The sequence below is a fragment of the Sceloporus undulatus genome, chromosome 2 (assembly GCF_019175285.1).
Source record: "Sceloporus undulatus isolate JIND9_A2432 ecotype Alabama chromosome 2, SceUnd_v1.1, whole genome shotgun sequence".
Taxonomy (NCBI): domain Eukaryota; kingdom Metazoa; phylum Chordata; class Lepidosauria; order Squamata; family Phrynosomatidae; genus Sceloporus; species Sceloporus undulatus.
Window position 1 is genome coordinate 7,783,781 of NC_056523.1, and position 27,782 is coordinate 7,811,562.

Consider the following 27,782-nt stretch of genomic DNA (forward strand, 5'->3'; position numbering starts at 1 on the left):
ACAAGCACTGTTATTCTTGGTTGTTCTGATTACTACATTAAACAACGAAATGATCATCAGAGATCAGAGTCTTACCAAGAAAGTGCGATCCCATGGGTTTCCTCCATTGTTTGCACATGCAGGGCTCTTGATCGGATCCAGAAGGGCCCATTCCTTGAGGAGAATGGACTGCCCCGTCCTCAAACGTCAATGCATCTGAAGGAAAAAAAAACATTTCTTGCTGACAGCTCATATAACGACTATCAAGAACAAAGTGCAAAAATCTTTGGGCTGAAACCTTCTATGGGTTCCTTAGCAGAGGCCCCATGGCTTTGAATACCAGCTGCTGGGGAGGAGTAGGAGAGGACCTTGGCTTCTGTACCAAGGGTGAAAGCATGACTAAATTACTTTCACCATTTTTTAACATTACATTTTATCAATGGTTTTATATATGCTGTCTTAGAATTTAAATTTTCTTTATGCAGTGAACCTTTGGTATCTATTCAAAGCTTCAAGAGTTGATTCCAATTTTGATGAAGTGCTAAATATATTTGGTAAAATCCACATTTTATTAACTGTGTCTAGATCAGCTATAATGCCAGTAAGAGAGCAGGTGACTCCAATCTTTTGTTTAAGTTGGCAGTTTCAATATTTCCAAGTTTAGTTTATGCCTGGGTATAATTATCTGAGATATCTCAAATAATAAACCGAATATGACCAAGTTAATAAATTATATTATGCAAGAGTGCTAGATGGGTGGGTTTAAGTTGATATAAGGGCAAAGTTAATTAATACAATTAAAAAATATCCTCACACATATTTGCTACCTTAGACTAAATGTGGACTTCTTTTACCCAGAATAAGTATTCCACCATGGTCAGTTTTGAAATCCTCTTTTTGGCACCTTATCTCAAAGGATGGCATTAGGTCTTGATTTGGTAAACAGGTAAGTATATTGCCTATAGTCTATTAGTCGCAGTTAGAGCACACATGGCAGCTATTATTATGCAATTACATTTGATACATGAATGCTGTGGATATAGTATATCTTGTTCAGTAAGGCCTTTGACAAGTTCCCCATGACATTCTTGCAAACAAGCTTGTAAATGTGGGCTAGACAAGTCAACTGTTACATGGATTTGTAATCGATGACTGACGAAGCCAAGGTACTCACAATAGCTCCTTTTCATCCTGGAGAGAAGTGCCAGTGGGGTCCCACAGGGCTCTGTCTGGGCCCCGTGTATTCACATCTTTATCAATGACTTGGAGGACAAAATGGGGCATACTTATCAAATCTGAGATGACACCAACTAGGGGGAGTAGCTAATATCCAGAGGACAGGATCAAAATTCAAGATGACCTGAATGACTAGAAACGGGCCAAAGCTAACAAATGAAATTCAACAGGAGAAATGTAAGGTACTGCACTTAGGGCAAAAAATGAAATGAACAGATATAGGATGTGGCGACACCTGGCTGAATGAAATTATATGTGAAAGGGATTGGGAGTCCAAGTAGACCACAAGTTGAACATGAGTCACAGTGCGACGCAGCAGCCAAAAGGACATGCATTTTAGGCTGCATCAATAAAAGTATAGTGTCTAGGATCAAGGGAAGTATGTGCCACTATATTCTGCTCTGGTCAGGCCCCACGGATATTGTGTCCAGTCCTGGGCACCATAATTGAAAAAGATGTGGAGAAACTCAGCATGTCCAAAGGAGGGCGGCTCTAAATGGTGAAGTGTGTGGGAAACCATGCCCTAAGAGGAACGACTTAGGGAGCTGGGGATGTTTTAGCCTGGAGAAGAGAAGGTTAAAGAGGTGACATGATAGCCTGTTTCAAATATTTGAAGGGATGTCTATTGAGGCGGTAGCAAGTTGTTTTCTGCTGCTCCAGGACTAGGACCACGAACAATGGATGCAAGCTACGGAAAAGAGTTCCACTCAACCTTAAGAAGAACTTCCTGACAGTAAGGGCTTTCCGACAGTAGACACACTCCCTCTGAGTGTGTGGATCTCTCCCTGGAGGTTCTTAACAGAGGCTTGGATGGCCTCTGTCGGGGGTTTTGATTTGGATTTCCTGCATGGCAGGGGGTTGGACTGGATGCGCCTTGTGGTCTGTTTCAATTCTATTATTCTATGATTCTATAAACCTACTCTGGGAAAAATCCTATTCAAACACGAGGGGAAAATTCTATGGAAGACATGGGGAGAAAGCAGGATTAAACCAATTGTTAGACACTGATCATGAGTTTCTCTTTGCTCAAGTTTGCAAGACCAATGCTTTTGGGTTTCTTTAATTTTAGAACATTTATTGAGGCTGATCGAGCAGCTAGCCAACTCTGTATACATTTATTATCCAGGAAAAAAATGTACATGCCAGATTTACAGATGACTGAACACACAGGTATTCCAACAGCTTTTTCAGAACTGTGCTCAAACCCCAGGGTCGCATGTATTGAACCTGTCAATTTAGATATCTACTATATCATATTTTTAAAAGCTCCACATTTTTTAAATTCAAGCAAACAAACAAAAATTATAAATAGTGCTACAAGGATCCGAACCTAAACTAAGGACATCATGTGCTTCTCCCAGGAAACCTTCTCCTTACCTGACTTGATTCCACTCATCCCAAAGAGAAGCAGATGACTGAGTAACTTGTTGGTTCCATGTTCCAGACCCTGCAGGAGAGACTGGGGAGGTGGGGGAACAGGCACTGATCACCACAGTTTGTCTCAGAGGTACAATTACAATTATTAAAAGAAAGTTATGAGGAAGAAGTAGTATAGTGTGCCCTCATCTATGCAGGTGCTTTTACGCAGCTTTTGACTTACACGAAAGCCGTTGCAATGGGGTTCCAGTGGGTGCACACCCCGGTCATGCAGAAGCCCCATTATTTTCAATAGGCTCAAGCCTAACTCTATTTACATTACGCAGTGGGGTCTGAAACAGATCCCCCGCATAAGCAAGGGTGCACTTTGTACTTACTAATGCCTATAGGGCCTTTTGGTCCATACTTAGGGGGCTGGGCTGGGCTTGGGACATTCCAGCTCTAACTCCCACCATTCCACTGTTTGCACTGATTGAAACATTCAACACTCATGTTGAATGGTAAATTTTTGAACAAATGCACTACTAGATGAACATTTCTAGCCCAATAGTCCTGCATGTTCACCTTCAATTCCATGATTCAAACCAAGTATGGATTTGCCCACATAGACAAAATTCCTCCAGTTGTTCCCAGAGGGAACTTATGTAGGTGTAAAACACAGACAATTACGCAGAGAGGGTTCATTCTTACCCTGCAAAGCCACAGCCCAGTCAGCCTCCTGCTTGAACTCCCTCCACTGTGGTTTCTTGGTGGTCTCTGAAGACTCCTCTGATGCAGGGAGATCAGAACTGAACCTCCCCCTGAAAAGCAGGGAGAATGTAGAGAAGAATTAAAATAAGTTTTAATTATTTTAATTTTTATATTGTACATCCATGTAGAAACATTGGAAGAAAAAAGACTGGTCATGGTTGTATACTTTACCCTCAGAGTAGGGTAGGCAATTTTTAGATATGGGTGGGAGCAATCTCTCCCCTGACCCAAGGTGGAGGGGGGAACCACTCTCTGCCATCCAAAATCACCCCACACTCTACATCTGGTTGTACAGCCTGGCAGCAAGAACCTTTAGAAGATTTTTTTTAAACACAGGACACAGGGAGCCTGCACTTTGTATTGAAGGAGAATCATTCTGCTAGAAGCCTTTGCGAGGGAGATTCCATTTGTAAACAAGGCCTTTGCTTCCCACAGCCTCACTTTCTAAGGCACCTCTGGGGCACTAAATTTCAAAGGAGGAGCAATAAATGTCAGCGTGTCTTGGGGGAGTAGCAGCATGAGCAGAGGAGATGATAAAAGGAGGATGAGAGACCATGAGAAAGACGATATACATTAAGTCAATCTAAGAGCTGGAACAGACCCGGCAAATCAGCCACATCTCCCAAGTTGCCTGGAAGCTATCTGGAGCCAGCCGGCCATTTAGATAATAATAATAATAAATAATAAAAAGTTTTTTTTTATACCGCCCTTCTTCAAAAATCAGGGCGGTGTACGCAGAGTTACAATACAATGGTTACAAACAAGTGCAATGTACAAAAACCATGAAACCTAAGCATGTTAAAAACATTACAACCTCGTGCCAGCCTAATGCTGGCTGAGGGAAGGGGGGGAGGTGAGTACACATTCTGGGGGAAGTATTCAGGGGGGGCTTGTTGAATAGGTAGGTTTCAACCCCTTCTTAATTGGGGTGGGAGGTGGCTGCGCGGAGCTCCATGGGCAGCGAGTTCCAGAGGCTGGGGGCCGAGATCGTAAAGGCCCTCCTGGAAGTAAATATAATAATAAAAATTTTATTTTTATACCGCCCTTCACAGATCAGGGGTTAACACATAATAAAAATACATACAATACATTTTAAAACAACAACAGAATAAAACCCCCGTTAGCCAATCCTCTTTGCACGAAGAGGAGGGAGGCCCACTGGACTTTAGTCGGGAGGAGGGAAGAAGTAGAAACCTAACCTGGCCTCCGGAACTCTAAAAGTTGTCTGCCCCGATGATCTGAGGGTGCGGGGCGGATCTATGGGGAAATGCGGTCCATCCAGACCTGGGCCAAGCCATTTAGGGCTTTATAGGTATGACCAACACCTTGTTGTGTGCGAAGCTAGGCAGCCAGTGCAGTCTTTAAGCACTGGAGTTATATGATTGCCCTAGATGTATTAGTGACCAGTCGAGCTGCCATATTCTGGACTATTGCAGTTCCGGGTATGGTACAAGGGTTGCCCCATGAGAGCGGCCTTGCAGAAATCCAGCGAGAGGTTTACCAGAGGCATGTACAACAGTTTCAAGGTCCTCGGCCAGGTGGGGACGCAGCTGGCGTATCCGCCGAAGCTGATAACAGTGTCCTGACTGTCCACTCCCTCTTGAGATGTAGGTGGAGCGACGCAGTCAAGGAGCACCCAGACTGCGTACCGAGTCTTCACGGGAGCTTGACCCCGTTCCCCAGGACGGGTGGAATTATCACCTCCTTGGGCCAGGAACCTATCACAAGTACTTCTGTTTTTTCTGGATTCAGGCTGTTTTCCCTCATCCAGCCCATTACCGACTCCAAGCAGGCCACAAGAGGAGAGATGCCATCCCCGGTCACTGCATCAGTCGGAGGCATAGAGAAGACTATTTGGGTGTCATCAGCGTACTGATAACCCCGCGCCCCATGTCTCCGGATGATCTCTCCCAGCGGTTTCATGTAAATGTTAAATAGATGATCATGGCTTCATGATGCTCTGACAGTGTGGCGTTTAGACGGGCCCAAAGCTAGCTTTTTGCTGCCCCAAAAAGGAGTGGCTCTTTGCGGCTTGAAGGCACATTGGGGCCGTGGCAAGTTCAGCTGGTCTGTTTTGCCCCTCAGTGAGTCAATCTCAGCTTTAGAAACACCAAGAGAAAATGCTCTAACCCCATGATGGCGAACCTATGGCACACATGCCAGACCTGGCATGCGACACCATTTCCTCCAGCACACAGGGGGAGAGGAGGAAGAAGCACACACCTATTTCTCCTCCTTCTTGGCCCTCCCCGGCCTCCAATTGCCTCTCCAGAGGCAACAGGAATTCAGGGATGGCAGGGGGGAGGAGGAGGTGAGTGCCTGTTCCTCCTCCTTTCCGACCCCCACAGGTCTCCAGCTGCCTCTCTGGATGATGCAGGGAGCCCTCCCTGGCCTCCAGCTGCCTCTCTGTTGTATTATTTTAATGATGTACGGCACTTTGATTGTCTTAACAAAAAGCAGGATATAAATAAAAGTTTTATTTTATTATTATAGCTGAAGGCTGGGGACAGTGCAGAAGGAGGGGGAGGAACAGGCGTGTTCCTGTTCTTTCCCCTTCACCCCCCCCCCCAGGAGCAGCTGAAGGCCCAAGAGGGTGGGGGGAAGTAGTCCTGCCTTGGAAGTCCAGCCCTGAAGGGCAGAAGCTCCACCTTTGGCACTGGGTAACACCCGGTGCCAGAAGAACTTTTAGTTTGGGCACTTGGCTCCTAAAAGGTTTGCCATCACTGCTCTAACCTGTGCCTCCCATTTCATCATGGCCTGACTCAGGAAGAAACCTTCTTCCACAAGAGGAAAAAAAGCAGAAGGCTCATGTCCTGCCTATATTCCCCACATTGTGTTCTATATGGGGTAAAAGTCAGAATAGACATTCAGTCAATCTATCAACCACAGTTTAAGAAAAATAATAAAAAAGCTCTAACCTGCTGTTCCTGTTTCTTGTTATTGGCCTGACTCAGAAGAAAACCTTCTGCCAAGGCTACTGCCTGGGAACAGGTCTCTGCCCCACAGTCCCTGATCCAGCTTTCCATCTCTGGGGGAAGGATGCTCAGGAATTGCTCCAGGATCACCAGGTCCAAGATTTGATGTTTGGTCTGTTCCTCTGGCTTCAGCCACTGGTTGCAGAGATGATGGAGTTGGCTGCAAACCTCCCGGGGCCCCCTGCCCTCTTGGTAAGAGAAGTGCCTGAAGCACTGGCGCTGTATGTCAGAGCTGGCCATGTCGCCATTAAGAAACTTCTGCACAGTTCTTTTCCAGAATTCCCCACTGCTCTCGCCATTAATGCCATCACAGGCTCCTTCTGTTTCAGGTCCAGCTGAGTAGGGTTCCTCCATCTTTGGTTGGGTGTCCAATGAAGCAGCCAAGGAGACTCAATGCTGTCTTCTGTCTCGGAGCAAAGAATCCCTGAACAGGCTGTGCTGCAAAACTCTGCAAAGCCGAGACATTGCTGAGTTAGGAATTACTGTACTATATAGGCAAGAAGACACATGGAAGATTTGGGCAAACCACCAAACTTCTTCCCTAAAGGAAAGATAAGGTAATGAGTAAAATAAGAGAATATGGGTGGGAAGGCTTTTGGGTTGAAAGTCACCAAACAAGGCCTTTATCTGAGAGCCAAAAAAGATGGCATCCTACTTTCATCCAGCACCCTGCTTATCCAGCCCCTATATTTGCCTTCCTTCTCTTGGACTTCCACTGAGCCATTTTCTCAATTCCTCACCCACAGCTTCCACCCAAACTGTCTCTACACAGTTCCTCTACTGAGGCCACATTATCCATAGGCCTCTTTTACACAAAATGATTTTGATGCTTGTTTAAATTAAGGCTTCCGTTCAGTTCAAGAGCTCTTTAACAATTATCTGGCTTTTCAGCCACAACACATCAATGCTGCTTATACAGACATACAAAAAGTAGACACTGTGATGAGAACATATTTTCTCCCTATTTTAAAATGCTTGCTATTAGTGTAATTATTATTGTCTTATTTATTTATTTATTTATTTTCTTATATTATAATTATTATTCTGCCTTATTTATTTATATTATAATTATCATTCTGTCTGCCTTTTCTCCAATCCTGGATATCAGTGTAGTTGACAAAAACTAAGACCCAGATAACATGCCACATCCAAGGTCCCTGTGGAGCCTTCTTCAAGGTCCCCCCCTTCCCTGCAGTCCAGCCCTACCTCCCCTTCAAAGGCTGCCCAAATTTAGACTACACTCGTTCCTCCACGCTTTGACTTTTGTGGATTTGATCATTCACAGATTTTATTAACATGGTCTCTCTTGAAATATCTAGGTCTCCCAACGCAACTCTATAGTCATCTTTAACCAAAAGCCTCACTGAAGGACCTAGAGATTCCTAGAGAGTACATTCTGTTCCTCCAACGCAATTCTATGGTTAAGGTCTGGCAGATGTTGCCCACAGAGTTGCACTGGAGGACCTAGAGATGTGTTTTCTCAAGTTAAAACAGTGTTTTTGTCATTTGTGGTTTTTCCACATCCACAGGAATCCTGTGCCCCAGCAAAGGTGGAGGGACAAGTGTACAGGCTCAACTGCCATTCCAGTCAGCATCTGTGGGAAGGAGGGAGATGTACGCAATGGGGGGGGGGGGGGTTCTCACAGAATCCTAGAGTTAGAAGACAGTCCAACCGCATTCTGCTATGCAAGAACTCACAATCAAAGCCCTCCCTGTGGCAGATGGTCTTCCAGCCTCTGTTTAAAGACTTCCAAAGAAAGAGACTCCATCACACTCCAAATAATGTCTCCCTCAGTGCTTAGTCCTCAAGGAGGACCAAATCCTATGAGCCTTTGAAGTACAAATCCCCCCAGCGCTTCTCCCCCTTCTCCCTCACTGACATGAAAGGAAAGGGGAGGAAGAGCCAAGGCAGGAACTGACCAGCCCCCTCCTCAGCTGCCTGGGGTGGGGATGGGGGCATGATATCCCCCATGGAGCCCTCCTGGTCCCTCTAAAGACCTCCAGGCCCCCTAGTCTTCCCTTCCCTGCAGTCCTGGCTCTCCCTGCCTGGATGCTCCATGTCAGTCTCAGCCAAAGGAGACCCTTTGACCCCCCTCTGGGAGAAAGAGGAAAAGCCCCACCGAGGAGGAATCCATGGGGCCCCACCGAGGAGACCAGCCAAAGGCTTCAGCCCCATAGAGGAGTTTTCATCTGGGACTTACCAGACCCCAGGAGGAGAGAGACCCTGCAGAGGATGCAACTGGAAGAATAGGAAGGAGGGGAAAGGCAAAATGGGGACCAGACTGGGGTGAGAGGCTTGTCTGCTCTGGAGGACTGTGCTCCTCCTCCACAGCTTCCCTTCCTCTCTAGCAATCCAGCTGTCTTCTTCCCTTAACCCTTCCTTGCACCACTGAGATGAAGAAGGGTCCCTTCTTTGCTTCCCTCCTGGGTCCAGATTCCCAGACCTTTCTCCTCTCTTTTCAGTTCAGTCCATCCCCAGGAATTCTCACCTGCTCCCCTTCTTTTCAGGGACCTTCCTTGCTTTCTCAGCCCCTTCATGATCGTTTGGTTTTCAGGGGGGGAAATAAAGAGGCTGGGTTTCCAACGGGCCCCTTTCAATGTGGCACCACTTTCCTCCTCCCTTTGACCCACGGCGGGGTCCTTTTTCTGAGCCATTTCTGCTTCCTGTCACGTGACTGAAGCTAAGCCAGGCTCCTGGCGGAAGCAGGCTAAACCAGTCCAATCTGCTTCCGAGAACAGGGTGGGTGGGGCTGAGAATCCTAGCGCTGGAAGAGACCCCCAGGGCCCTCCAGTCCAGCCCCATTCTGCCATGCAGGAACTCTCACTCAAAGCACCACCAACAGAAGGAAATCCAGCCTCTGTTTAAAGACCTCCAAAGAAGGAGACGCCACCATTCTCCAAGGGAGCCTGTCCCACACTGTCTCTGACCCTCAGGAAGCTCCTCCTAATGTTGAGCTGGAATCTCTTTTCCTGGAGCTTGCATCCATTGTTCTTGGTCCTGTTCTCTGGAGCAGCAGAAAACAAGCTTGCTCCCTCCTCAGTATGACATCCTTTCAACTATTTAAACAGGGCTGTCATATCACCTCTTAACCTTCTCTTCTCCAGGCTAAACATCCCCAGCTCCCTCAGGCATTCCTCGTAAGGCATGGTTTCCAGACCCTTCCCCATTTTGGTCACCCTCCTTCAGCTTCTCAACATCTTCACCCTTTGAGAGGTTTCTGGTTAGTATTTTTGATTTTGTAGAATTAATGGAAAGACCAGAAACTGCGCCAGATGTTTGCTAGGAATTGCAGATTCTGGATGAGTGACTGACAGAGCAATGTCATTATTTTTATTATTTATTTTATTTATATCCCCTTTCTCCTGATAGAGGGATTCGGCAAATAAATGGAGAAGGTGGTGTCATTAACAGTTACTCTTTTCAATATCTTATCATTACATAGCATGGCTGCTGGGCTCCAGCACAAATGCAGATAAGACTTGCTTTTTGTCTCTGGGTTTCAACAGATTGGATCTGAGTCTGTATAATTTGTCCTGATTTTGGGCTTTGTGGCTTGAGCATAAATTCCAAAGTAATTGCTTAACTAATTCCCCAAATTCCATAGTTTTGCATATGCCAAACAGAAAATTCTCTTCCACGGTTTGTCAAAAGCCATAGTAGCACCAAAAGCAACCAAAGCTATCTTAAGCATTTTATTAACTTTACTGTGCTGGACCATATTAATGAGTTAGTCTATAGGGTCAAAATCCCGTGGCTAGGTTTAACAACTCCATAATGGTCTTGTAGGATATATCAGACGGCAGTATCATTGAGTCTGGATGTGAGAATACTGGCAAAAGTTTGGCATCTTGGTTTACTAATGTAATAGGCTGATGAGAGTCTAGTTCCTGAATGTTTTGATCTGCTTAAGGCAGCAAAATTATTCTGGCTAGGTGTCAGGATTCAGGAATCCCCCCCACCCCAAAATAATTATTGAATTAAATAAGGGCAGTTGTACTGGAGAAAAATATCTTCAAAAAACCTTGCTGCCCCTTCCCTCTTCGGTAACAACCCTAGTGCCTCCCCACCTACTTTTTGGTTTTAAGTCTACTGTTCTACTGCAAATTCAAACCTAGCACTATAAAGTTAAACAAGTTTATGCATTTCACAAATAAACCTTACCTTTGTAAGACAATTTATTTAATATTATTTTATCAATTTGAAAAAATAAACATACATCTTGTCTGTAAAACATTGCCTTCATAGTTTTAATGGGATGGATGGCTCGGTCGGTCCAGGCATATTCATTTTTCAGTATCAAGCTGGCAGTCACTAAGAAGTCTTAGATCCCCACATTCAATATTTTTCAGTCTGTTTCTTTGCTTGGAAAGAAGGTGGGCAACAGCACGGAAGCCTTGCTCTACTAACTGATGTTGGACTTTGCCCAGTTGGTTCAGAAGAAAGTTCTTCTCAAGGGTCCTCGTCAATTCAAAGAGATCTTCAGGAGTCAAATGTGACTGATCTAAGCCTTTCAGATGAAAGAGTGACCCAAATTGAGAGCATACTTGATCTCTGGAGTGGAAGTCTTAAGGTATTTATTTTTTGTGTAAATTGTTTAAAGTTTTTTACAGATAGTATTGTGTATTCTAATATTCTTTTAAAGATTTAACGAGTGTGGTGGAGTCATCTTCTTTGGAGGTCTTTAAACAGAAGCTGGATGGCCATCTGTCAGGGATGCTTTGATTGGGATTTCCTGCATGGCAGGGGGTTGGACTGGATGGCCCTTGTGGTCTCTTCCAGCTCTACGATTCTATGATTCTATGGAAAGCAATAAAGCGCATCTTGACTTCATTCCACAATTTGGGGTAATGGGGAGATTTTTTTAAAATCAAAAATCTTCATAATTTTTCTTAAATTCAGCCTCAACTCAATGTCATTTTGGAGTGAAATCAGTTCTTCCTGCACAAATGCCATTTCCTTATTGCTGATATCTAGCAATGGATTGATCACCCAGTCCAGTATTTTAAGTTTAAAAAGATCGTGAAATCTATCAGCCATGTCTTTATGCAGCTCAGCCAGGGGCTCACAATACATTAAAAGGTCACCATCTGATTGTACTTAGAATCACAGAATCATAAAGTTGGAAGAGACCACAAGAGCTATCCAGTCCAATCCCCTGCCATGCAGGAATATTCAATAAAAGCACTCCCGACAGATGGCCATCCAGCCTCCGTTTAAAAAACTTCAAAAAAGTAGATTCCACCACATTCTGGACGCCTTGTACTATGGAACAGCTCTTGCTCAATATGACATCCTTTCAAATATTTAAACATGGCTATCATATCACCTGTTAGTCTTCTCTTATCCAGGCTAAACACATCCAGCTCCCTCAGCCACTCCTCACAGGGCACGGTTTCCAGACCTTTCACTATTCTGGTCATCTTCCTCTGGACATGTTCCAGCTTGTCAATATCCCTCTTGAATTGTGGTGCCCAGAACTTTTGTTTGTTCAGTTCAGAGAGGCTTGGAAACTGGATGAATTCCAATTCATTTCTGTAGCCTCTTCTGTAGGATTTAAAGACAATCCTTTCCGTACAATTTATGTGTGCGTCTTCTTAAGGTGACCTCATGAATTTGATAAGGTTTTCTTAGACAAGGAATCCTCACAGGTGGTTTTGCCAGTTCAATCCTCTGAAATATAGCCTACAGCACTGGTGGCCTCCCATCCAAGTACTATCCAGGACTGGCCCTGCTTAGCTTCCAAGATCAGACAGGATCAGATGCCTTTTATAGTATTTATGTAATAATAATAATAATAATAATAATAAATTTTTATTTATATACCGCCCTGTGGCGAACCAATCCGGGCGGTTTACAACATTAAAATAACATACAGCATAAAAACAATATATTTCCCTCCCCCCTTAAAAAGTTATTTAAAAACATATCTAATTTAAAACCACAATAACTAGTTAAAATAACATTACTGATACAGCATTAATGATACTGATCCAGAGACAATGGGGAAACAGAAAGCAAGGGAAAGACATTATGGAAGGCTAGAAATAATCACAAAAACTGAATTTCTTGCCCCACCTAATGTCACAGAAATATTAAAGTGAAAAGTTTCAGTGCCTAAGATCTTCAGAAACAAGTGAAGGTACAGGCTGAAACAAGTCCCTGAAGCAAACAAGTACATAGTATATTTATTTCCTTCTCTCTCTTGCCAAGACTTACTAGCAAGGTGAGCAACCTCTATCACAAACTATCCAAGAAAAGCAGCAGCAAAATTATCAGTCCCTCACCTGAGGGGCAGTCAACCCCACAAAGATTTCTGCAGAAAACACTGCTACCACTTCACAGCAGTGGTGGAAAACCATCACAAACAAGTGCAGGTGCAGACATATTGCTGCCAAGAGCCATGGAAATCTGCCCTCCTTTTGCCTCCCTCCCTCCCTTTGCCAATCAGCACCATCATCCCCACCCTAGCCAGGTGGCTTCTAACATGGAGGGGGAAAGAAGTGGCAAGAAAGAGGAGAGCACCACAGAAGAGACACCACATTGAGCCAGCGCTCTCCAGTTCTTCCTCGCACATGCACACTCCATCTTGCTCTGGTCAGTCCCTTCGCTTTCTCAAGCATACCCAGCAGCAACAGCAGCAGCTTTATAGCAAAGATATTACATGAATCAGCAGTATGACAGCAATTCTAGGCAGTGTACTCAGATGAAGGGAAAAACAGAGCAGTCTGCTCTGCTTTGGCCAGGCCTCACTTGATGTACTCTGTCCTGTTCTGGGCATCACAGTTTAAGAAAGGCATCAGTTGACGGGTCAAAAGCAATCAAGATGGTAAAAGGTCTGGAAACTTTCCCCTTTGAGGAATAGTACAATCATATTTGAATATCTGAATGACTATCAGGAGTGAGTTTGTGTTCTGTTGTTCTAGGGAACAAGACTTGTGATAAAGGATGTTCCAGCAAAACACTAGGTTGAATTTCTCAACTATTCACTAGTAGAACAGCTTAGAAAATTGTGTTTTCTCAGGTTGTGGAGCCTTCTAACCAGAAGTTGAATGGCCAGTGTGATAAATGCCTAAGTGACAGATTGCTGCAGTGCCAGTGGGTTGGATTAGATGGTCCTTGGATGCCATTCGTATCTATGATCATAGCATGTATCTTCTGATGCATTAGAACTGCTGACTTGGAAGAATAATATTCCCTACACCACTTGCGTTTTAAAGGATTTTTCCCCCCCCCCCCCCCGGACTCTGCCATGCTACACAAACTATGAATTTAGAGTTAAACATTTCCAGCACTCCTAGTATGTGTATGTTTTCTCTCCTGTCTGGATTGTGTGAAATCTCTGGTGGACTAGACATTCTGACTTGCAGGCATTTCCCACACTCCTGGCACTCATATGCTTTATCTCCTATGTAGAGTCTGTGATGCCTTGCTAGTTGTTGAAAGTGACCAAAATATTTTGCACACTGCTGGTATTTGTATGACTTCTCTCCTGTATGGAGTCTCTGGTATTTCACAATGTGTGCATTTTGAGCAAATTATTTCACATATTCCGGCCATTAGTATGGTTTCTTTCCTATGTGGAGTTTCTGGTGTCTGAGAAGACTTGAATTCAGAGCAAAACATTTCCCACACTCCTGACATTTATGTGGTTTGTCTCCTGTGTGAAGTATCCTGTGGTACACAAGGGAGGAACTGTGAATAAAACATTTCCCACACTCTTTGCAGTTGTATGGTTTTTCTCCTGTGTGCAGTCTCATGTGCTTCACAAGATATGAATTTTGAGCAAAGCATTTTCCACACTCCTGGCAATGGTATGGTTTCTCTCCTGTGTGGGCTCTCTGGTGCCTTACTAATTGTTGACGGTGAGCAAAGTATTTCCCACACTCCTGACATTTGTATGGTTTCTCTCCTGTATGAAGTCTCTTGTGGTACACAAGGGAAGAACTACAGGCAAAACATTTTCCACACTCCTGGCATTTGTATGGTTTCTCTCCTGTGTGCATTCTCTGGTGGATTACAAGCTCTGACTTGCAAGCATAACATCTCCCACATTCGTGGCATTCATACGCTTTATCTCCCATATGGAATCCTTCGTGCCTTATTAGTTGTTTACGGTGGACAAAACATTCCCCACACTCCTGGCATTTATATGGTTTCTCTCCTGTGTGGAGTCTTTTGTGCTTCACAAGGTATGAACTGCAGACAAAACATTTTCCACACTCCTGGCATTTATAAGGTGTTTCTCCTGAGTGGAGTCTCTTGTGCTTCACAAGGTATGAACTGCAGGCAAAATATTTTCCACATTCCTGACATTTGTATGGTGTCTCTCCTACATGGACTCTCTGGTGGCTGACAAGTTGTGCATTTTGAGAAAAACATTTCTCGCACTCCTGGCATTTGTATGGTTTCTGTCCTGTGTGGATTCTCTGGTGTCTCAGAAAGTGTGAACTCCATGCAAAACATTTTCCACACTTCTGGCATTTGTATGGTTTCTCTCCTGTGTGGAGTCTCTTGTGCTGTAGGAGGTATGAACGCCAAGCAAAACACTTCCCACACTCCTGGCATTTGTACGGTTTCTCTCCTGTGTGAACTCTCTGGTGGCTCACAAGGCTAGAATTTACAGAAAAACATTTCCCGCACTCCTGGCATTTGTATGGTGTATCTCCTGCATGGAGTCTCTTGTGCTTCACTAGGTGTGAGCTCCAGGCAAAACATTTCCCACACTCCTGGCATCTGTATGGTGTCTCTCCTGCATGAACTCTCTGGTGGCTGATAAGTTGTGCATTCTGAGCAAAACATTTCCCACACTCCTGACATCTGTACGGTTTCTCTCCTGTGTGGAGTTTCTGGTGTCTCACAAAGTGTGATTTCTGAGCAAAACATTTCCCACACTCCTGGCATTTGTATGGTTTCTCGCCTGTGTGGACTCTCTGATGAACCACTAATACTGATCTGTCAGCAAAGTATTTCCCACATTCTTGGCATTTGTGTGTCTTCTTTCTTTTACGGAATGCTTGATGGCTCAAATTAGGAGATTTGTAATCAAATCCTTTCCCTTTACATCTAATGTGTTTTTTCCCATCACAGAGTCTCTTATGAAGCACAAGTGCCATATTTCTAGAAAAACATTTTCCACATTTGTTGCATTTGAATGCTTTCTCTCTAGTAGAACTTTCTTCTGTGTGAACCTTCTGATGTTTAGCAAGCTCCCATTTGTGTCCAAAACACTTCCCACACTTGGCGCATATGTTTCTGTTACTCCAGATATCTGTTGGGAAAAACAGGAAGAAAGAAAATAATCATTCCTCAGTGTGAATCAAAAGGATTATAAGAGAATGGGACTGAATGGAAATTATTCTATAATCAACATAACCATGAAGGAAACAGATATTGTAGTCACACACACCCCGGTCTTTTAGGCTCTGGGCTTTTTATTCTTCATGAGATTCCAAGAACTATATTCAGGGTTTGACATATTCCTATTCCTAGGGCGACTAAAGTGGTGAAAGGTCTGGAAACCTTGCCCTATGAGGAACGACTCAGGGAGCTGAGGATGTTTAGCCTGGAGAAGAGAAGGTTAAGAGCTGATATGATAGCCCTGTTTAAATATTTGAAAGGATGTCATATTGAGGAGGGAGCAAGCTTGTTTTCTGCTGCTCCAGAGAACAGGACCCGGAACAATGGATGCAAGCTACAGGAAAAGAGATTCCACCTCAACATTAGGAAGAACTTCCTGACAGTAAGGGCTGTTCGACAGTGGAACGCACTCCCTCGGAGTGTAGTGGATTCTCCTTCCTTGGAGGTCTTTAAGCAGAGGCTAGATGACCATCTGCTGGGGATGCTTTGATTTGGATTTCCTGCATGGCAGGGGGTTGGACTGGATGGCCCATGCGGTCTCTTCCAACTCTATGATTCTATGATATCATACTACAGATTTTAGCTTGCTATAGTGATTGTATCTGATAAACAAGCAGAAATAGCAACCTCTAATACATTTGAATAGAAAATCCTGTCTGGAAGGGCTGTTGCTTTCATGTGTTGTTTGGGACTTTCCCAGAGTTTTCTCCCAGACAAAGGGAGCAGGACTATTGGTCAGAGTAGCTTTGAGGAGAAAGCCTTGCAGGAGGAAGATCCCAAGATGCTTTATGAATAAAATGGAATTGAGCCCTGGATTCCAGTGGGACATAGCACTCAGGAAAAAATGAAAACTGACTACCCAGAACCTCTAAGGCAGGTGAACCACAGGCCACCTATCTCCTAACTCTGCCTCTTTTTTATTATTATGCTCTCTGGGAGAATGTATGTCTTTTGTTTTTCATGTGCAAATATGCTAAGATTTTACTTTGCTGTAAATTATGTCACTATCTTTCTCTCTCATTTATTTCTCTCCCTTAATCTCCAGTTCTCTCCCTTATGTCCAGCTAAATTTGGATTTTTCCGCAGTAACATAGAGGTTCCCACACCTTATCCTGCAAAATCCCACACTGGATGGAAGAAGAAGGATAGAATTGTACTTCTGTTATTACTCACTCCAATAAAGACATTATACAGACACATCCAGGAAACATTCTGGGATAGTTGTGTTGGCCATGCAGCACAATACAAAATACACAAAAGAGCAATGCCTTTAATGGCTGACTGAAATGCACAAAAGACATCATACAAAGGTTTTAAGCTTCATTGGCTTCTTCATTGGAAAAAGATATTTAAAATCATACATGAGAAGATTAAGTGAAGATTTCAACTCCATTAGCAACAATTAGAGGCAAGTAGTTTGCATTAGCAGCACGTTCCAAGTGGAATGGGAAAGGCTGAAGTCCACCCAGTTCACTGCTCTACATTTAGTTGAGGCCCTCTTTACATGATGTGCTGGTCACACATACACCCCAGCTTGCTTGAAGCTGTGGTAACGCTGCTTCCAGGGGAGTACTGAGAGAAAGGGAAATAAAGGTAGGGAGGACTAACTGCTCTAATCCACCACCACCCCAGACATCCCAATCACCCCAGCATAGCCACATATATCTCACTGCTCCTTCACATGGGACATGCTAATGGAGGAAGGGGGAAAAGCTACAGTCTTGCAGGAAATCTGTCATGCCCTGCTTGTCCTCCAAGTTTGAAGGCTCTGATGAAGAGGCTGGGGGCCCAGGGGAAATGCCAGGGATGCAGCAATGCCAGAAGACTCAGAAGGTTAATCTACAGACAGCACAGGGGCAGAGTTCCTAGCAGCCACAGGAGCAAAGTTCAACAGAATCACCCTCTCAGATGAAGAGCCAGACTTAACAGTGCCTGCTCCATGGAGAAATGCTAGGAAAGGAGAGACATCGGCATCCTCAGTGTTTAAGTAAGAAGCAGGTAGCTAATAGGGAGCACCTGAGAAGCCCAGACGGGCAATAAATATCCAAGCACCTCCCTTGGTCCAACATGGTTGGCAATCATCCACCTTCCCAAAGGGCACTCAGCAATGGCTCTTCTTCATCATGGGTTGTCCTGGGCCCAGTGCTATTCAACATCTTTATCAATGACTAAGATTAAAGAATAGGGAGCATTCTTATTAAATTTGCAGATAACACCAAATTAGCTAATACTCCAGAGGACAGGATTAAAATTCAAAATAACCTTAATAGATTAGAAAGCTGGGCCAAAGCTAACAAAATGAATTTCAATACAGAGAAATGTAAGGTACTGCACTTAGGGTAAAAAAATGAAATGCATAGATATAGGATGGGTGACACCTGGCTTCAGGAGACTGTGTATGAAAGGAATCTAGGAGTCCTGGTAGACCACAAGTTAAACATGAGTCAGTGTGATGCGGCAGATAAAAAGGCCAACGTGATTCTAGGCTGCATCAATAAAAGTATAATGTCTAGATCAAGGGAAGTAATAGTGCCACTTTATTCTTCCTTGGTTGAGGCCTGACGTGGAATACTGTGTCCAGTTCTGGGCACCACAATTCAAAAAGGATGTTGAATTGTGTCCAAAGGAGGGCAACTAAAATGGTGAAGAGTCTTGAAACCATGCCCTATGAGGAGAGACTCTGGGTATGTTTAGCTTGGGAAAGAGAAGGTTAAGAAGTGATATGATAGCCTTGTTTAAATATTTGAAGGGATGTCATATTGAGGAGGGAGCAATTGATGCAAGCTACAGGAAAAGAGATTCCACCTCAACATTAGGAAGAATTTCCTGATAGTAAGAGCTGTTCAACAATGGAAGGCACTACCTCAGAGTGTGGTGGAGTCTCTTTCTTTGGAGGTTTTTAAACAGGCTGGATGGCCATCTGTTGGGGGTGCTTTGATTGACAGTTCCTGTATGGCAGAATGGGGTTGGACTGGATGGACCTTGTGGTCTCTTCCAATTCTATGATTCCTTGGAAGAAAGCCACACTGGTGCCTTGTTCCTTGATTGATTACCTGTTGCCTTGGACTTTGCCTGGACTCTGACTATTCTTTCAGATTACCACTTTGGACTGCTTGACCGGACTGACTGCTGACTTGTGAATGACCTGGACTGGATTTAACGACCACTCCTTTTGACCACTGCTTTTGCTACAGACACTTTGTTGGAAAAAAAAACTCTCCTTCTCTCCCTGTTCCTGCTTGAGACACTGAGATTTTAATCTGGGAGTTTGCTAGCTTCCCAAAGGCAAAACAGGACAAAGTCAAGTCCCTCAGCCAAGGTAAAAAGTTTGTGGGGAAGAGGCTGTGTGCCTGGGGGGACCAGCATCACTCATGTCTCCTGTCTCTTGCTGTAGTGCCTTCAGCTGTGGCTCTGATCCTAGTCTGTGCTGGAGTCCAGCATAGTTGGAAGAGACAACCTGGACCATGGAATTAATGTGGGCTCTGTCGTTAAGCAGTGTCAATAATGGTCAATAAAGTTTGTGTCTTTTTTACCAGGTAAAGTGGGGTACTTTCATTGCTTTATTTGATGAATAAGATTCTCAAGTCAGCTCACATTTTAAAATACACTTTGAGTTGCCTTGTACTTCCCTCATCCAACTCTTCCTGCTAACACAAAGAGGATGTATATTTCTCCTTTAGCTTGACCCTCTCCCTATTCCTAATGCAGGTTACCCAAGAACACTGTTAGGTCACCACCACCAAAAGTTCATTCCTAATCATATTTCTAAATCTTCAGAATCTCTTAAAGCAGATGTGGGAGCCAACAGCCCTCCTGGTTCTGATGAACTACTACTCCCATCATGCCTCACTACCAGCCAATCCAAAAAGAGTACTGGCCAGGCTTGCAAGGGCTATTGAGAAGAGGAGTTTAACTCACCATCCTGGCCTTCAGATACAGACCCCACTCAAGAACAGCACTCTTATGGTGCTTGTAATTACTGTGTTACAAAACATAAATAATAGTCAGTGAAGGAGCCTTACCAAGAGAGGCTATGATCCCTTGGGTCTCCTCCATGACATGTGCATGCAAAGCTCTCTGATCAGGATCCAGAAGAGCCCACTCCTCCTGGGAGAAATGCACAACCACATTCTCAAAGGTGATCTGGTCCTGGTGGGAAAAGAAAACATTTCCTGCTCATACCACACACACAGGCTATCAAGGTAAGAAGTGCAAGAGGCTTTAGGACAGAAACCTTCTTGTTGGCTGTCTGACGGATTCATTAGCACAGAATACCAGTCACTTGGAAAAAAGCGCAGGAGAGGGCCTTGGCTTCCATGGCTGTACTGCAGGATATCTAGAGGCCTCTGGTGGTCCCATTGTGGGAACCAGGATGTTGTACTAGATGGGCCTTTTGTCTCACCCACAAGGGCCAGCCTTATGCTCTTTGCTTTGCAAGAGGAAAAAAGGAAAGATATTTGTTTGGGATCAAGGGGAAAGAATAGGAAGATCTCTCTATTCCAATTTCTTTTGTATTTAAGAAAAAAATCAGAGAATAAGGGCAGCAACTTTCACTCTATTTTAGATCTTTTGTTAAACAGAAGTACACAGCCACCAAAGACTCAAACTACTGTGAGAATTACTCTACAGGCCGCTGTGCTGGAAGTTGGTCTAGCTGACATATGAAAATTTTTACACCCAGAGATTATACATTTACATCACCAGTTCCAATTCCTTCAGATTAGTTTTTTAATTTCAGCATCTTTGGCCATGTAAAAGAATGCAGAATTGATTCTTTAATAGTATCAGACTACATGTCTGTTTGTTTGGATTTACATGTTTCTAAATCTACTAGCCTTTGGTGGTGTGATGTTTCTATTTTTTATGAGAAGAGGTACCATCAAAAGGGAGGCTTGAAACACACAGGGGAAAGTTTGGAACATAACACGTGGTCAGTGAAAATGGATCTTTCGTACCCCCTTGACTGCTAAAAGATTGATGATCCAATATTGGAAAGGTAATTTATTCCCACCTGTAATCCAATAGACAGAAGCTTTAACAAAACTTGCAACATTTGAAAGAATGGTGTATCAATGTAATTTACAAATGAACTTATATTCAGATATTTGGTCTGCTTTTACTGAAATATATGAGTATGATTTCTCTCTCTCTTTTAAATTCCCTTATTCCATACTGGGGTATTAACATCATGAGATATAATTGAGAGCTTGACAATGTAATTTTACTTTCCATTATTAATTTAATATTTTTTTAAAAGCCTAGACTAGATTGGTTGACAACACAGAGATTCCAGCCTAGCCATTTAATAGTGCCCAAACCCCAGGGCCAGGCAGATGACCCTGTTCTTTTAAAAACTTCTCTTTTCATTAAAAATATAAAGATATTGATGGACTTCTGTCATTTTTTTAAAATTCAAAGCAAAGTGAAACAAATTTCTTAGCTAGAGCTACCAGGGATGTGAGCCCAGAGCAGGGGACATCCAGGAAGCCTTCTCTTTACCTCAACTGGTTCCACTCCTTCATAAAGAGGAATAGGCATCTGAGTAGTTGTTGATGGCATCATTGCAGCCCCTGTCAGAGAGAGCAAGGTGGGGAGAAGTTGATCACACACTGTTTCAAAGACTACAATTACAATCCTAAACAGAAATTTGCAAGGAAGTTACTCTTTTCAAGACAGTAACACTTGGCATCTCAGTAAATTCTACAGGGCATTTTGGTCCAGTGCTTAGCAGGCTGAACTGCAGCATGGGACATTCCAGTTCTAGCTCCCACTGTATTATTAAATCCATCGAGGGACCTTGCACAGCTACTCTCTTAGTTTAACCTACCTCGCCATGTTGTTGTTTTGAGACGAACATGGTGAGGTATAATGAAAGCAGTCTTGAGTCCTGGGGAGCAAAGGCCAGGTACGAATATATTGACAGAAAGAAAAGGGAAGGACCCCAAAGAGAAGAAGTCACAGTGATGAAGATTACTAACTTTTTCTAGGAAATACCTAGAATAACTAATTGGAACACTTTATAATGCATTAAACCTGTATTTAAAATACTGTAGGCCAACGTATGAGTAAGAAGACAGTGAAAAAGGCAAACACTAATAGGATCATATGGAAGTGTGTTGTAGTGGTTTGGGTACTGGACTATGACTCTGGAGACCAGGGTTCAATTCCCAGCTCGGCTATGAAACCCACTGGGTGGTCTTGGGTAAGGAACATGCTCTGAGCCTCAGGGAAAGGCAATGGCAAACCTGCTCTGAGCAAAACTTGACAAGAAAGCTCCATGATAAGTTTGCTTTAGGATCATCATAAGTCTGAAATGACTTGAAGGCACACAACACACACACACACACACGAAGAACAAGCCTGTGAATAATGTAATGATAAGTAGACAGTTCTCTACATCTACCTCTGTGTTGAAAATTAATTCACATCCTTGTTTAATATAAGATTAATAAACAGTTGAAAAGACAGAAGAGCAAAAAAGGAACTAATGAAGATTAAATGCACGTGTGCTATTGAGCTCTCTCATTATTTGGGCATTTGCTAATAAGCTGGGCCATGTGTATCTAGACTCCCAGCTCCCATGAACATCCAAGGACAATGTCACACTACACCGTTATAGCACAGTTATTCCACTTTAACAGCTAGGGCTGCCTTCTGTGGAATCCTGGGATTTGACCTTAAGGAAGGGGCATTTAGAATGCTCAGCCAGAGGGCTCTAAACTACAAAACCCAGAATTCCACAGGAGGCAGCCATAGCAGTTAAAATGGAATAACAGTGCTATACCATTGTAGTGCAATAATGTCTCAAGACTATGGATTACATCAGTATCATGAATAAAATAGGAAAATGTTTTTAGACAGATACGTTAGGGAGATTTGTGTTTCTACTGAACCTCGACGGAATATGACTTAGCCTGTTCTGTAACTTTGTAACGTCACCTAAGTAAGCCTGAAGGGGTAAACCATTCATGTAAGATTTAGGTCTTGATCACACAGGGCATAAGGAGTGGCCAGAGCCTGTTTCCACCCCATCACTCTCCATTTGGTGTGAGACCATGGCATCTCGTTACCATAGTCCCAAGGCTGGCCGCAGTCCATAACACACCACCAGAAAGGAGCACTTCTTTCACACTCGTTTTTGTGCTGGGTTTGGACCACCTTAGGTGGCCATGGTACGGCTTTGGCCCAGTCTGGCGGTATGTATCATCTGAACGCCATGCCACACCCCCAGATCAGGCCAAAGGCTGAAAACAAGAATTTAAAAATATCATAAAAACTGTTAAGTAATCTGCCATATTAAAACACCACATACTTTAAAACTATATAAAATCATGACAAATTAATGCCATGACAAATACAAAATGCAGCACGTGTACCCCACTAAAGTCCATTCCACATAACCAGTCACAAAAGGTTGCTGAAATAAAAACTTCTTCACCTGTAAGTGGAAAAGGAGCAGATAGAGGTAGCCTAGTCTCCTGTGGCAGAGAGTTCCACAGGCTGGGAGCAGCCAAAAAGAAGGCTCTTGTGAAGGTGGCAGGACTGAGAGAACGCTGTTCCCTGAAGATCTCAAAACTCAAGCCAGTCTTTCAGAGAGTCTGCATCTCAGCCATGCAAGGTCATAACCAAACGTACGAATGCAACCCAGAAATACAATGTTTTGATTTACTGAAACATGCAAACTTTTGTTGAATGGCAAAATTTTGGAACCAAACACACATCTAGATGCATATTTCCAGGTCCAATGACCCTGCAAGTACACTTCCACTTCCACAACCACATATTGATTATAGATAGGCCACACCAGAAAGAAAGAAAAAGCTGAACTGCTCCCAGAGGGAAACATTCACAGGTGTAAAAAAACAAAGATTGTTATGCCAGAGAGGGTTTGTTCTTACTCTGCAAGGCCGCAGCTCTGCCTTGCTCCTTCTTCAGCTCCCTACCCTGGAGACTCTCGTTTGTGTCTGATAAAGATTCCTCTGATGCAGGGCAAACAGAATCAACTTCCATAGATGGACTTTTGGCCTGAAAAGACAGATGGGAAGGTGCAAAAGAATCAGAAAATAATTTTTAATTTTCTATTATACATTCATGCACAAACATCTGAAGAAAGAGACTGGCAAGTATAGCAAGTTTTACCCCTCAAATTGGGAATTGGTGACTTTTGAGTATGGACAGGTCACGCTCCACTCCTGAACCAACATGGAAACATGGGGGAACCGTGCCCTGCCACTGCCAAATCACCACATGGCCACATCTTGTTATGCAGCAGTGGCAGCAAGAAGGTCTAGACCTTCCTTTAATAACACAGGGAGCCTGAACCTTGTTTTAAAGAAGAATTATTGTTCTAATAGGCCTTTGAGAGGTCCAAGGCACATTGCAGAAATAACCCAGTTTGAGACTGCTTTGACTCAGGGCTAGGGAATTCTGGGAACTGTAATTTATTGTGGCAGCACCAGAGATCTCTGACAGAGAAGGCTAAATATCTCATAAAACTACATTTCCCAAGAATTGAGCCAGGGCAGTTAAAGCAGTCTCAAACTGGATTATTTCTGCAGTGTGTTTTTCATCAGAGATTCCAGTTCAAAAGGGGGGGCACAGGTGCCATATCCTGATTATTCCCCACATCAGGTCCCATATGGAGAGAAAGACATTAATATTGATACATTAAATCAATATATCAGCGAAGCAGTCTCAGATTAATAGAAACCAAGAAAAAAAGTTCTAACCTGTTCATCCTCTTTCCTGTCCTCCGCCTGACTCAGAAGGAAACCTTCCGCCAGGGCCACCGCCTGGGAACTGGTCACTGCCCCACATTTCCTGACCCACTTTTCCATCTCCGATGGCAGGATGCTCAGGAACTGCTCCAAGATCACCAGGTCCAGGATCTGAATTTTGGTTTGTTCCTTTGGCTTCAGCCACTTTTGGCAGAGATGGTGGAGTCGGCTGCAAACCTCTCGAGGCCCCTTGCCCTCTTGGTAGGAAAACTGCCTGAAGCACTGGCGCTGTATGTCTGAGCTGGCCATGTCTTCACTCGGAACCTTCTGCATAGTTCTCTCCCAGAATTCCCTACTGCTCTCAGAAATCACAACATCACAGGCTTTGTTCGTAACTGTGAAAAAAAAATTAATTTCATTTGGGAAAAATTCCTAATCTCATACTGATCTCAAGAGCCCAGAACCTCCATTGCCTGTAAATGAGAGGGTTATATAGGCTGCTTTTACGACCCTTGCTTTCTAGGTCTCCTGATTCCAACCTATGACTTTGATATATAAGTGGGAAAGGGATCTTCCTGCCTGATTTACAACTGTTGACTGCATTCCTTCTTTGAGGTAACAAACTCTCTGAATAATTTTTATGCTGTAACATGGCTGCATGTTTGAAAACTCTCTCAAGGAAACAGACCTAGAATTCCTCTGAGCTATGAATTCACACTATGTGAACACTGAGATATTTCCAGAACAGCTTGGGGAGAGCTTAACAGGTCTAGCGGAAGTAGTTTTAATCTAAATGTTAATGTTCTCCTGGGACACATAAAAAACATTCTGAGAAAACGGTACAGTATGCAAGGTAGACTCTGAAGTGTCTCCTTGTCTCACTTTGGACCTTTCACAAAGCATACAAGCTGCTTTGAAGGAAGAGTCTGTACAGGACAAAATCCTCAGAGGGTGCTGGCTTCAGCTACCATGAATCACCAGCTGTGTTCTACTGATGTCTTTTTTGTTCCCCGTCGGAATTGTCTTCTGAATTCCTCATTGACTTCCCTTGGATTTTCCCCTGTGCTCCAAAGATTCACAATCACAAAAGCTGCTGCTAGAAATACTGCTGCCTTTATCCTCCCCATCATCATATGGTTGACACTACTTTGAAGCAAACCTCTGGCAGCAGATATTGGGGTCAGCAATAGCTACCCACAAACCATGCCTCTTGAGATGGCCACCCCATTCACCTCTGGGGAGGAGGGGCACATCTGGAGGCATCCTGTTACAGGCTGAATGCTATTTTTGTTGGCAAACTAAGATCCTGAAGCCTGTGTGTGTGTGTGTGTGTGTGTGTGTGTGTTGGATCTTATCTGTGAGTCTTCATTTCCAGTATGTAAGTATAAAACATTCTGGAACTTGCTTCCCCCCCCCCCACACACACACTAGAAGCAAACTGGAGGATCAACTCAAGTTCCAGGATGTTCCATCCTTATCTGTTGAGAAATGGAGGGTGCCATAGGGGGCTCAGACAGGATGCCACTACAGAATATGTCATCCAAGTGTCTTGTCCTAAATTGATTCCCAAAGTGGGTGGTGAGAGGGACATAAATATGGCTGAACATATGCTTTCTGCTTCTGTAATCTGCTTGCTTCAAGGCCTAGAGGTTAATGGACCAAATAAGGGAACAGGAAACACAGAGTGAGTGTGCTCTGAGATGCAAAGAGCAGTGATTTACAGTAGACTCATTAGAAAGTAAAGTGTGTGGGCTATGATGGCCCCCATCTTTTGTTCCTGTGTGTGTCCACCGTATGCACTCACTTACCCCTCCTTTCGCCAGAGCTCTGAAGAATACAATGCTTTGTGTCTCAGCAGTAGCCTTGAGAAGAACAGGATCATGCTAGCTAAGTATCTCTTTGCATTAGCTAGTATCTCTTTTCTTTCCAGGCTCCTAGCAAATGTAGTAGCAAATGTAGAGCCAATAAGAAAAATGCGTGAACACTGCATGGACAGTGAATGCAACCAATCACTTGATGTTTAGACAATAGCCAATTAACTACCTGTTGTCTAAACATGTGTGTGCTAAATAGCCAATTAAGCTAACTCTGTGTAAACAATGAACTGTGTTTTGCTATAAAAATTTTTGGAAATGGCTATTGGGGGCGGCAGCAATTTTATCACCATCTGCTGGTGTGCTGTCGCCTTGGCCAATAAATTGCGTTTTGCTCTAGACTTTTCTTTGGTCTCCTGTGGCCTTGTTTTTGGACTCCCTTTCAAATGGACTCTTGGGAATTTCCCTTACAGGTGGTACTCTGCCCCTGGGGGCAGGGGAAAGGTCAGGGGGGGGAGGGAAAGCCAGCATGGTGCAGTGGATTGAGATTTGGACTACAACTCTGGAGATCCTGGGTTTGATTCCCAGTTTGGCCATAAAACCCACTGGGTGACCTTGGGCATGCCACTCTCTCAGCCTCAGGAGAAAGCAATGGCAAACCTTCTCTGAGAAATCTTGCCAAGAAAACTCCACTTAGGGTCACCATAGGTCAAAACGATTTGAAGGCACACAACAACAACAAGGCAGACTTCAGCCAAAGTATTGGTGTACAAGACAAGGGGAACCAGCAGTCTTAACATAAACGACCTCACACTTTTTAGGTTATTGCTCCTTCCAAAGCCTCCCCCCACAGTCTCCTTCCTCCAGGCCATGATCAACATGGCCGAGGCTTCTGGGAGCTGAAGTCCAAAATCTCTTAAAGGTCACAGTTTGGGGACCACTGCTAAAGAGAGTAGTAGAGTCAGCGTGGATTAGTGGTTTGAGTATTGGACTACGGCTCTGGAGACCAGGGTTTGATTGCCACCTTAGCCATGGAAACCAATTCGGTGACCTTGAGCAAGAAGTCACACTCTCTCAGCCTCAGAGGAAGGCCATGGCAAACCTCCTCTGAACAAATCTTGCCAAGAAAGTCCCATAATAGGGTTGCCTTAGGGTCACTGTAAGTCAGAAAGGACTTGGAGGCACACAACAACGTAGAGAAGTTCACTGAGTCTACTGTAGGGGAGACCAGCCACAGAATTCAGGCTCCCCCAAAATGGAGGGCATTTCCTTCCCTTAGTCTTATGGAGAAGGCTGGGGATTGGGACTCACCAGACCCCAGGAGGCTTTCAACACAAGGAGGAGGAAGAAGAAGAAAGAAAAGGGGGAAGTGGCTGGAGAGCTTGTCTGCTCTGGAGGACTGGGCTTCCCTTCCTCTCTAGGAATTCAGCTCTCTTCCCTAAACCCTTTCATATACATTTGTCCCTTCACGTTCGCTGGGGTTAGGGGCACAGGACCCCCCCCCCCCCCATGGATGTGGAAAAACCACAAATAACAAGAACACTATGGTGTTTATCAGACGAGCTCTTAAAGAGGT

At 43.9% G+C, this 27,782-nt stretch overlaps 2 protein-coding genes and 1 long non-coding RNA gene across 4 annotated transcripts in view; 1 reads left to right on the forward strand and 2 right to left on the reverse strand.

Moving 5' to 3' along the window:
- The window catches only part of LOC121921850 (zinc finger protein 850-like), a 37,999-nt gene extending 10,444 nt beyond the window's left edge, over positions 1 to 27,555 (reverse strand). The window contains exons 1-6 of one of the 2 annotated variants that reach the window (XM_042450478.1): positions 27,518 to 27,555; positions 24,405 to 24,787; positions 23,574 to 23,700; positions 21,175 to 21,245; positions 19,698 to 19,824; positions 13,882 to 15,586 (exon numbers count right to left, since the gene is read on the reverse strand). In XM_042450478.1, the coding sequence (XP_042306412.1) occupies positions 13,882 to 15,586; positions 19,698 to 19,824; positions 21,175 to 21,245; positions 23,574 to 23,700; positions 24,405 to 24,725 (2,351 nt within the window). In that variant the 5' untranslated portion in view covers positions 24,726 to 24,787; positions 27,518 to 27,555. Of the gene's footprint in view, positions 1 to 13,728; positions 15,587 to 19,697; positions 19,825 to 21,174; positions 21,246 to 23,573; positions 23,701 to 24,404; positions 24,788 to 26,200; positions 26,334 to 27,517 lie in introns of those variants that run through there. The other variant, XM_042450477.1, reaches the window with a different exon arrangement.
- LOC121922017 (zinc finger and SCAN domain-containing protein 31-like) lies at positions 3,334 to 8,610 on the reverse strand. The gene is made up of 3 exons (XM_042450885.1): positions 8,519 to 8,610; positions 6,261 to 6,765; positions 3,334 to 3,392 (listed from the first exon to the last, which is right to left on the reverse strand). The coding sequence occupies exons 2-3, from the start codon at positions 6,669 to 6,671 to the stop codon at positions 3,375 to 3,377; spliced, it is 429 nt and encodes a 142-aa protein (XP_042306819.1). The 5' UTR covers positions 6,672 to 6,765; positions 8,519 to 8,610; the 3' UTR covers positions 3,334 to 3,374.
- LOC121922026 lies at positions 9,398 to 21,052 on the forward strand. Its single transcript, XR_006102074.1, has 3 exons — positions 9,398 to 9,538; positions 9,690 to 10,888; positions 18,771 to 21,052. It is a non-coding gene; the product is annotated as an uncharacterized LOC121922026 (long non-coding RNA).
- Positions 27,556 to 27,782: the final 227 nt, after the last annotated feature.

Coding starts and splice junctions, on each gene's coding strand:
- LOC121922017 (XM_042450885.1), bottom strand. CDS start 6,671: ATGGAGGAACCCTACTCAGCTGGACCTGAAACAGAAGGAGCCTGTGAT.